A 10,496-nucleotide genomic window follows, 5' to 3' on the forward strand; every position below is an offset into this window, starting at 1 on the left:
ATTAGCTAGTGGTCCAGAGAAGAGCTCGCCTGCTAAACTTGGTGCCTCAATAGAAGCTTTCCCAGGGGTGAAACGATATCCCAATCGGAGGTTGTGCATGTCGGATATTTGTGGATCTGTTAAACCGGCTAAAGCAATCAGAGAAAATGTGAGAGAGTTAACCGGAAACCACCATCGCCCTTTGTCACTGCCTATCAAAACTTCGCCGGGATCTCGATGTTAATACCTGAGAGAGTTTCAAGTTTTTAATAAAATTCTAAAAGAGAATGCCAGTTGAGCTAAATATATGAAAAGGAAAACCACATTTAAGAAAAAAATAAAAGGCCCTTGTCATCCCGAATGATCCATCCTGCCTTTGAATATAGTTACCCATCAGTTACAACTTACAACATACAACTTACAACTTACAACATAACCATCAAAATTACATTTGATCCCTCCACTTGGTTTTCCCCCTGGATTATGTGGTATGGAGCCGGATTATTAAGACTTTGTTATGCTCTTTGTGTAGTCATCCACTCTTTCAAAATATTCTTAGCCAATGTCAATTAGACATTTTTCCAAATCATTTTATATAATATCTATGTTACAATGGTATTTATGTCATTCAAAGTGTTGCATGCTAAATTATTTCGGAATGTTTATATATATTGTTTATCACGACTTTTTCTTTTTCGACTTGTCGTATAACTAATTACGCCCTCTGTTTCATATTAAGTGTCATTGTAGGATTTTTCACACAAATTAAGAAAATCATTAAATTTTTTATTTTAGCCTTTATTAATATATTATTTATTTTTTTCTATTGGTTAATACATTAAATTGGTAGGGATAAAATTGGAAAATTTATCAAACATTTACGTTGGAAATACAAAATAACACTTATTTTGTAACAAATTTTTCAGCTTAAAATGACACTTAATATGAAACAGAGGGAGTAGTAGTATAATAAAATTTAAGTACAAGTTTGTAAACAAACATAATTGTACTAATAGTGAATCCACAATGAGCTAGATATAGATGAATATATACCATCGAACAAGCCATAAAATCTTCCCTTTAAGCAACTAATCGCTCTTTTCCATCGCAGCAAAACCATAAACCGACTCAAGAACCGTCGCAACAACTATATGGCATATGGGCCAGAAGCAACAAAAAAAAATATTGAGCCTACAAAATTAATGAGCTAAACAAATTAAAAATTGGTAAAGTATGAGTTTTGATCCCAAAAGGCCGAAAGTTTACTTAACATATTAAAATATTAAAATTAAACTTAAATATACGTTAATTATTTTATATTAATTTTTAAATATACATAATTTTGATTACAAGAATCTCACATCTATCAAATAAACGGATACAAATCTGGTTTCCTTAAAAAATAACTTTATGCATATATCTTACATATGTAGATGTATCTTTGGTAATTCTTTCCCCTAAATATAAAATTATACATATATTTTCTGAAATTTTATTTAATTGATAGATCTCTAAATATGAACAGTATACCTCTCATCATTCCAAATTATAAGAAAAAGATTTTCCAGGTGTGAGATTCGTATTTGAATATGGATATGAATCCAATTATTGTTTTTCAAAAAAAAATATACATAAAGATTATCAAAAAAAAAAATAAAGAAAGAAATAATTGCATATCCTCAAATACATGTATTTTTTTAGTTTTTTTCTATTTATGTAAAAACGTTTTATATAATATATCACATATCACATATTAAATCTGTATACATATCACTTAATGACATGCATTCATTTTTCACCTTTTCAAAAATCAAATAAATAAATAAAACTTATTCCTTTCAGATACATTTCTTTTTTAGATTGGGTGAGTTTTTTTTATTTATTTTTTTTTTATTTTTTTTATTTTACGGTTTAGGGTTGATTGAGGTTATTTAAATAGATGGATTTTCTTTGTTTCTAATGTCTCTCTATTAGAATGATTTGAATAGAATGATTTTCTTAGTTTCTTAGTTTCTATTAGAATGATTTTGTTTTGATAATTTTTTTATGAGAAACTCTTTTGATGGACTCTCTTTCTTCGATGTCAGATGGATCAGATTGGTCCAAACTTCCTTCAGATATCGTCGTGGACATGGTTTTTAAACGTCTTGGGGTTGCAGATTTTCAACGAGCTAAATCAGTTTGTCCATCTTGGCTATACGCTTCAAGACAATCAGCGCCAAACAATCAAATCCCTTGGTTGATTCTATTTCCCGAAAAAGGTACAGATTTTTGTCTCTTATATAATCCTGAAGAAAAAAAGAAGGTGTACAGAATTCAAAAACTTAATGATGAATTCGCAAATAGCCATTGTTTGGCTATTTATGGAAGTTGGCTCTTTATGAGAGATTCTATATATAATCTCTATATTATGAATCTATTTTCTCGCGAGAGGATTAATCTTCCGTCTGTGGAATCACTAGTTGGTAAGTTAAAGATTAAACGTACCATCAATGATATGTTTAGTATAAAAATTGATGATCGATATGATGAAGAACATCTTCAAGAACATATCAGATTTAACCTCGAAATTGACTTTCCTTTATTATGGATAGAGGATAAAACCAAAGATTATGTAGTTATGTGGTCAATCCGAAACTATCTGGTTTATCTCAAAAAAGGTGATAACTGTTGGAAACATGTTAACTATTGCATTGCTAACACGCTACACACTGTTGATGTGGTATACGTAGATCATAAGATTTACTTGTATACTTCTAGTGATGTCAAGATCTTGGATTTTTCGGGTGATATTCCGGAAATAATCTTAGAAACGCAAGTTACAGATGATGTGAGACTGTCACGACGCATTCATCTAGATGTGTGGTATATCCAGAAATCACATCTTGTTGTCACGATGAGTGCAGAAGTCCTTAGAGTTGAAAGCATAATAAGGAGTGATTCTGATGTTTGGTCATTTCACATCTACAAGATGGATTTTTTAAATAGCAAGTGGGAGAGACAACTTACTTCTTTGGGAGACGAGGCAATACTTCTGGATCAAGGTATCACCATGCTTGCCACCGCCATCGAAGGAGTCAACAGAAATTCAATATATTTTAGCGGTTATTGTTCTTATTGGGCCGATATACAATGGGCCTCGATGTTTTACCGATATAGTTACCGACTTGTATAGTTGTTGCTTGGTCAGCACTCTTTAGGTTAGGGTTTATCTATGTTGTATATATACTTTGTATAACCCCCGATGAAGACACACACAAAAACATTCTATTCTTCTTTACATGGTATCAGAGCATCGATCTCTCTAAAGATTTGAGCTTCTGATTTTCTTTATTTTTCTAGTTTCTTTTACGTTGTTTCTTGTGTATTTCTCTTGTTCGGTGAGATGGGAGAAGATGATAAGAAGGCTGTTGCGACCAGTGGGTCTGGGGAGAAAGCGGTTGCTGTAACTCCCTACTCGGTGTTCGCGTCTGACAATCCAGGGGCGATGATCACATCGGTGCAACTGAAAGGTGATAACTACAACGAGTGGGCAACGGAGATGTTAAACGCACTTCAAGCCAAGAGGAAGAGTGGTTTTATTGACGGGTCTTTGCCGAAACCACCTGAAGGACATGTCGATTTGGAGTCTTGGGTTAGTGTGAACTCAATGATTGTTGGGTGGCTGCGAACGTCGATCGAGCCGCGTGTTAGATCAACCGTGACGTTTATCACCGATGCTCACAAGTTGTGGGATAATTTGAGAGAACGATTCTCAGTTGGGAATAAAGTTCGTGTGCATCAACTAATGGCTAAGTTAGCATCCTGTAGACAAGATGGTCAAGCGGTGATTGACTACTATGGTCGACTTGCTAAGATGTGGGAAGAGCTGCAAACGTATAGGCCACCACCGGCTTGTACGTGTTCTGCGGCCGCAACGTATGAGAAAGAGAGAGAAGATGAAAGAGTTCATCAGTTTGTGATGGGTCTGGACGAGTCGAGGTTCGGACATGTGGTGACTGCAATTATTGAGGCAGACGTGTTACCTGATCTCGGGAAAGTGTACAACAAGGTGATCAGAGAAGAAGATAGGCTGAATTCAGCAAAAGTACGTGAACAACAACATGAAGCAGTTGGATTTGTAGCTCGTCGTGAACAAGGGAGTGGTGAAGCAACTGTGGCTCGACGTGATTCTCGTGAAGAAGGTAGTTTTAGTGGAAACAGAGGACGTGATCGGCTCTGTTCCAACTGCGGTAGAGCTGGTCATGAGAAGAACTCATGTTGGCAGATTGTGGGATATCCAGAGTGGTTCTCCGAGAGAAACAGTAGAGGAGGACGTGGTTCAAACAGAGGCGGTGGTCGTGGTGGTTTTTCTGGTGGCAGAGGAAGAGGACAAGTTAATGTTGCTTATGCAACAAGTGCAAATCCAAACGTTGGAGGAGCTTCCGACCTCACCCCAGAGCAAATGTTACATGCGCTGTCTCAAATGTTGAAAGAAAAATCAAGCGGTGGCGGTGACAAGTTAATTGGTAAGATATGTGAAGATGTGATTCTCGATACAGGAGCTTCACATCACATGACGGGAAATTTGTCGGTCCTTTCAAATCTCAAAGATAGTTCACCTTATACGATTGGTTTTGCAGATGGGAGTACGACATCGTCACGACAAACGGGCGTGTTTCGTTTGTCGGATCGTATTAGTTTATACGATGTTTTATATGTGCCAGACTTGAATTGCTCTTTAGTCTCGATGTCAAAGCTTTTGAGAGATTCTAATTGTTTTGCGTTTCTCACCGACGCGGTGTGTGTTTTACAGGACCGGTTTTCGAGGACGCTGATTGGAGCCGGGAAAGAACGTGATGGAGTTTATTATTTTGCGGATGACAAAGCTGCTCGAGTAAACAAGGCAGTTCGGAAGGTTGATGAACAGTTGTGGCATCAGCGGTTAGGTCATGCCTCATTTTCAGTATTAGCTACTATGCCTTTGTTTTCTGGTGTTTCTGTTTCTGCTAGTCCAAGTCCGTGTGACACATGTTTTCGGGCTAAGCAAACTAGAGATTCTTTTTCGGAGAGTATTAATAAAACAACTGAGTGTTTTTCTTTAATCCACGTTGATGTTTGGGGTCCCTATCGTATTAAAGCTTCTAACGGAGCATCGTATTTTTTGACAATTTTGGATGATTTTTCTCGTACTGTGTGGACGTATTTGTTGTTAGAAAAATCAGAAGTTAAAACTGTTCTTCAAAATTTTTGTGCTTATTCGGAGAAACAATTTGGCAAGGCAGTTAAAGTGGTTCGAAGTGATAATGGAACAGAATTTCTCTGTTTATCGGCCTTCTTTCGGGAAAAAGGTATTGTCCATCAAACAACTTGTGTGGGAACCCCGCAGCAAAATGGTAGAGTGGAAAGAAAGCATCGTCATCTTTTGAATGTGGCAAGATCGTTGTTGTTTCAAGCCAATATGCCTACAAAATTTTGGGGAGAAGCTGTATTGACTGCTGCACACGTTATTAATTTAACACCAACAAAACTTCTCCGTCACAAATGTCCTCATGAGGTATTGTTTGGAACAGAGCCTTCGTATGATGAACTGCGGGTGTTCGGGTCTTTGTGCTATGCTCACAAACAGATACGGGACAAGGACAAGTTCGTCTCCCGTAGTAGAAAGTGCGTCTTTGTTGGTTACCCATACGGTAAGAAAGGATGGCACCTGTACGACTTGGACACAAATGATTTCTTTGTTTCTCGTGACGTGATATTCATGGAAACTGAATTTCCTTTCTCCTCTCAGTCAGACTCCGAAGCTTCTAGTCGTGTCGTCGAAAATTGTGACTTTGATTGGCTTCTTGACGTATCAGGAAATATTGGAAACAGGGGGAGTGTCGTTGTTTCTTCCAATGAGGAGGACTTACCCGCTAACATTGTTGCGACAGAAGAAAGGGAAGTTAGTCCTGCTGTTCTTGATGATGCGATTCTAGAAGTTGGACCAATTGTGTCTCCTATACCATCTCCTACTCGTGTTGTGTCTGATACCGTTGATAGTGGTACTGTTGTGGTTCCACCCGAACCGGAATTGGGACAAGGTAAGCGTACGAAGATACCATCTGTTCGTTTGCAAGATTACATGTTGTATAATGCTGTGGCAAGCACTCCATCTGATCACGTTCTTCCCGATCACTCCATCAGCAACTCTCTCGACACGGTCCAAGGTACTTCACTATATCCTCTCACAGATTTTATCACTGATGCATGTTTTTCGACTCGGCACAAAGCTTTTCTTGCAGCTGTTACTGCCTCGGTGGAACCACGAAATTATAAAGAGGCTATTAAAGACAAACGTTGGACGAATGCTATGGGTAAAGAAGTTGGTGCTCTTGAGGAAACCAACACGTTTAGTTATGTTGATTTACCTGCGGGAAAAGTTGCTCTTGACACAATGTGGGTGTATAAAATCAAGTATCACTTTGATGGAAGTATAGAGCGGTATAAGGCGCGTCTTGTGGTGTTAGGAAATCGGCAGGTTGAAGGTCGAGATTTTGCTGAAACGTTTGCACCGGTGGCAAAAATGACAACCGTACGGAGTTTGTTACGTATTGTAGCTGCCAATAATTGGGAAGTGCATCAAATGGACGTCCATAACGCTTTCCTCCACGGTGATCTTCATGAAGAAGTGTATATCAAGCTTCCGCAAGGTTTTACACATCCTGAACCAAATAAAGTGTGTCGTCTTCATAAATCACTTTACGGGCTCCGGCAAGCACCTCGTTGTTGGTATGAAAAACTTTCGACAGCCCTTACTAAAGCCGGTTTCGTTCAGTCCTACTCTGATTACTCTTTATTTACTTACACTCGTGGGCGTGTGGAGATTCGTTTTTTAGTTTACGTTGATGATCTTATTGTTTGTGGAAATGATAGTGAAGCAATCCGCAAATTTAAGTCATATCTAGCCGAGTGTTTCCATATGAAAGATTTGGGCAAGCTCAAATATTTTTTGGGTATTGAAATAGCTCGTAATGAGGAAGGTTTTATGCTGACACAGAGAAAATATGCTTTGGATATAGTTCGTGAAACTGGTCTCCTTGGTTCACGACCAGCTGATACACCCATGGAACAGAATCATCACTTAGCTTCGGATACGAGTCCTCTCATTCCTGAGCCAGCTTCTTATCGAAGGCTAGTAGGACGGCTTATTTATTTAGCTAATACTCGTCCTGATATTTCATACTCTGTTCACATCTTGTCGCAGTTCATGCAAAAGCCACGTGAAAGGCATATGGCAGCGGTGTTACGAGTCGTCACGTATCTTAAAGGGACAGCGGGACAAGGTATCTTGCTCAGTTCTCGGTCTGATTTACAACTCTCAGTTTATTGCGATGCCGATTGGGGTAAGTGTCCATTGTCACGGAGGTCTTTAACAGCCTATGTTGCGTTGCTTGGTGGGTCTCCGATATCTTGGAAGACTAAGAAACAAAAGGTGGTGTCGCATTCTTCTTGTGAAGCTGAGTATCGTGCTATGTCTACTGCTACACGTGAGATATTGTGGTTACGACAACTCTTTACCGATTTGGGTTTTCCACCAACGTCACCGGCTCGACTGTTTTGTGATAGTAAGTCTGTACTGTATATTGCCGCAAATCCCGTGTTTCATGAAAGAACGAAGCATATCGAGATTGATTGTCATCGGGTACGTGATGCCATTAAAGGAGGAATTCTCACTACAGCACATGTTGGTACTAAAGAGCAATTGGCGGATGTTTTAACTAAGGCGTTGGGTAAACCGCAATTTCTTAATTTGATGTCCAAGATGAGCGTTTGTGATCTACACGCTCCATCTTGAGGGGGAGTATTGGGCCGATATACAATGGGCCTCGATGATTTACCGATATAGTTACCAACTTGTATAGTTGTTGCTTGGTCAGCACTCTTTAGGTTAGGGTTTATCTATGTTGTATATATACTTTGTATAACCCCCGATGAAGACACACACAAAAACATTCTATTCTTCTTTACAGTTCTCTTCATTACTCCACATTTGATCGTGTTTGGAGTGAAAAAGATATATTCGTCTTCAATCTCGACACACACACAATTGAAAGACCACATCAAAGTTTTTGTTCGACCATTAATCGATTGTTTGATGTTCAATGGTTTGTACCAAATTACAAGCGGAAAAATTGATCTCAACTTTGTTGTATCTTTTTAATGTTTTTTTCCAATTCCCTAAACGACATTTATGTTGCACTTGTGTTTCTTTTCTTTTGCAAGTTTATGTGAAAGTAATATATATGTGTATAATATATAATCATATTGGAATAATATCAAAAATAGCATAATATGAATTTACTTTATATGCCCCACATGCATCGCTTGATGAATTATAATAATTTTTTTTTTTTGATCCAGATGTGTATTCTTAATGTTGGTTTATTGTTGAAAAGTATAATTGATTAGTATACAATTTTCATTTTTCTTCTTTCGGAAATTTGGGAAAACACTTTTTTGCATAAATTTGTTTAATATTTTTAAGTTAACTACAGTATATGATAAAACGTCTGAAAAATAAATGTCAGAAAAATCGGATCATTACATTGTTAAATTACACTGCAAACAATGTTCTATCCTTTACAACTAGCTATTATAAGATTTGAAGTTTTAAGTTTCATTTGGTTACGTTTCATTATTATAGGAAACCACTAATCCTACAAGATGAATAGATTTCAATGAAAAAGCCTATAATACTATAATATCCTCCTGCACTTCCCCCACATGAAATTTGTAATGTCAAAAATCTAAAACCTTACTCTAGGAATTTAGGAGCATAAAGCGAGAGAGAACAAAATCTAAAAACTCCATCATCGAGAAAATAGCCTCTGTTGCTACTGAAAGCTTGCTTTCTCTTTAGCTTTCACCTTGTCCTCAAGAATCCAAACAAATCGAGAGCCACGGTTAATGGGTAGAAGTTGAACACCCACAAGAGGCGCAGAGAAATACGATAAATTATGTACTGTTGCGTTGAAGTTAAATTGAGTTATTTACTTATCCGGATGTAGGAAGTTAAATTGAGTTATGCTTGCACGTTTATATAACAGGACGTAGGAAGTCAACGTAAAACAGAGAGCTTCCATGCAATTGCAGAGCATGGATCGGAGATCTTATTATGGTCTCATAATCTTAACATTAAAATGTATATGTGGTGATAAAAGCATATAAAGGTCTACCAAATCTGACAATCTGTCACATTATTAGGCAAGTTTTATATAAACGTGCATGCGTATACAGTAAATATATTTATAAAAATAGTTTAAGATATTTGTGAATGATGAACCACCTTTTTGATTATCTGACTGTAAACTGTAAAGTAAGTACTACATTTTATCTCCCTGTTTCTTTTTTGTCTTTTCTACTCTTTGTAATACTGTACACTTTTCTTAATATATACACATGGAGTAATAATGAAGTTCTCTGGTTTAGGTGTAAAAATTTAATCACGCTTAATATAATTGCATGTAAAAACAACACGAAAAAGAGTGCATTACATTGCAAGTCAAAAACATAGTGGTCGAGATATCTCATTACATTGCATGTCAAAAACACTTACACTTGCATTCATATTTTAGAAATAATCTGAGGTTGGTAAAAAAAAGAAAGAAAAAAAAACAAGCTATAATTGTTATGGATTAGAAGGTGTCAAATCCATAATGATATATCTGATTTCCGCCACGCTAGAAAAAAAAATTAAGAGGGGTCAAATTTTTTTTTTTTTTTTTTTGAGATAAAAATGCAAAATTTAAGGAGTTAACTAGCAATTTTATTTTTAATGGGGTTAAAATGTAATTTTCGGAGGGTCACAATAGAATTTTAGTCTTAAATGTGGTAAAAATGAAAAATTTGTGTACTAATCAATTATACTTTTTTTTAACATGGTTGGTAACGATATATTATTACAACTTCAAAAATTTGTGTACTAATCAACCAAACATTTGTCTTAAACCAACCATGTTCTTATTAGTTAGTTGATCTGTTTTTTTTTTTTTTTGTGTTTTTTTCTGATGCTTTTTGTTGTTATTGTTGTTGTTACTTTTGAAGTTAAAAAGACTGATGATAATGATATCGTTCCTCCTGAAGAGCTTACAAATTATCAAGCAATTTCGGCAAGGCATATTGAGGATGCTAGGATTGTTATGTCGTTCCCCGGCAACCCACACTTGTGCCCTGACCTGAATGATCATGAAGAGTGGACTGTTGCTGGACGTATGCGAAGTGGTTTCGTTATGAGAAAGGACACCACTGTTTGAAAAGTTATGAGGAGAAAAATCTACACTCATTGGGAGATGCATTACTCACAAAGGAGCAGTAAACGCCTTGACTGACCAGGTGGATTAATAAGGCTTCGTAGTAGTATCCACGTCCTGCGATGACCAAAACGATTGTGCCTTTGTTTCTTGAACTATTACTGAGAAACCTTAAAGAATATTTCAAGTATTTAATAGATGCAAACAACCAACCATTTATTCTAGTGGAAGAGGCCTTTGTACATA

At 36.8% G+C, this 10,496-nt stretch overlaps 1 protein-coding gene and 1 pseudogene across 1 annotated transcript; both read left to right on the forward strand.

Moving 5' to 3' along the window:
* Positions 1-1,968: 1,968 nt before the first annotated feature.
* LOC147930439 (putative F-box protein At4g22060 pseudogene) lies at positions 1,969-3,255 on the forward strand (annotated as a pseudogene).
* Positions 3,256-3,364: 109 nt separating this feature from the next.
* LOC147930440 (uncharacterized) lies at positions 3,365-4,818 on the forward strand. The gene is made up of 2 exons (XM_087476870.1): positions 3,365-4,487; positions 4,775-4,818. The coding sequence occupies exons 1-2, from the start codon at positions 3,365-3,367 to the stop codon at positions 4,816-4,818; spliced, it is 1,167 nt and encodes a 388-aa protein (XP_087332996.1).
* The last annotated feature ends 5,678 nt before the right edge of the window (positions 4,819-10,496 follow it).

This window comes from Camelina sativa, chromosome 12 (assembly GCF_030686135.1).
Source record: "Camelina sativa cultivar CO46 ecotype springtype chromosome 12, ASM3068613v1".
In the NCBI taxonomy this organism is placed as follows: Eukaryota; Viridiplantae; Streptophyta; class Magnoliopsida; order Brassicales; family Brassicaceae; genus Camelina; species Camelina sativa.

Coding starts and splice junctions, on each gene's coding strand:
- LOC147930440 (XM_087476870.1), top strand. CDS start 3,365: ATGGGAGAAGATGATAAGAAGGCTGTTGCGACCAGTGGGTCTGGGGAG. Junction 4,488..4,774: donor TGGCGGTGACAAGTTAATTG/GTAAGATATGTG, acceptor TGTGTTTTACAG/GACCGGTTTTCGAGGACGCT.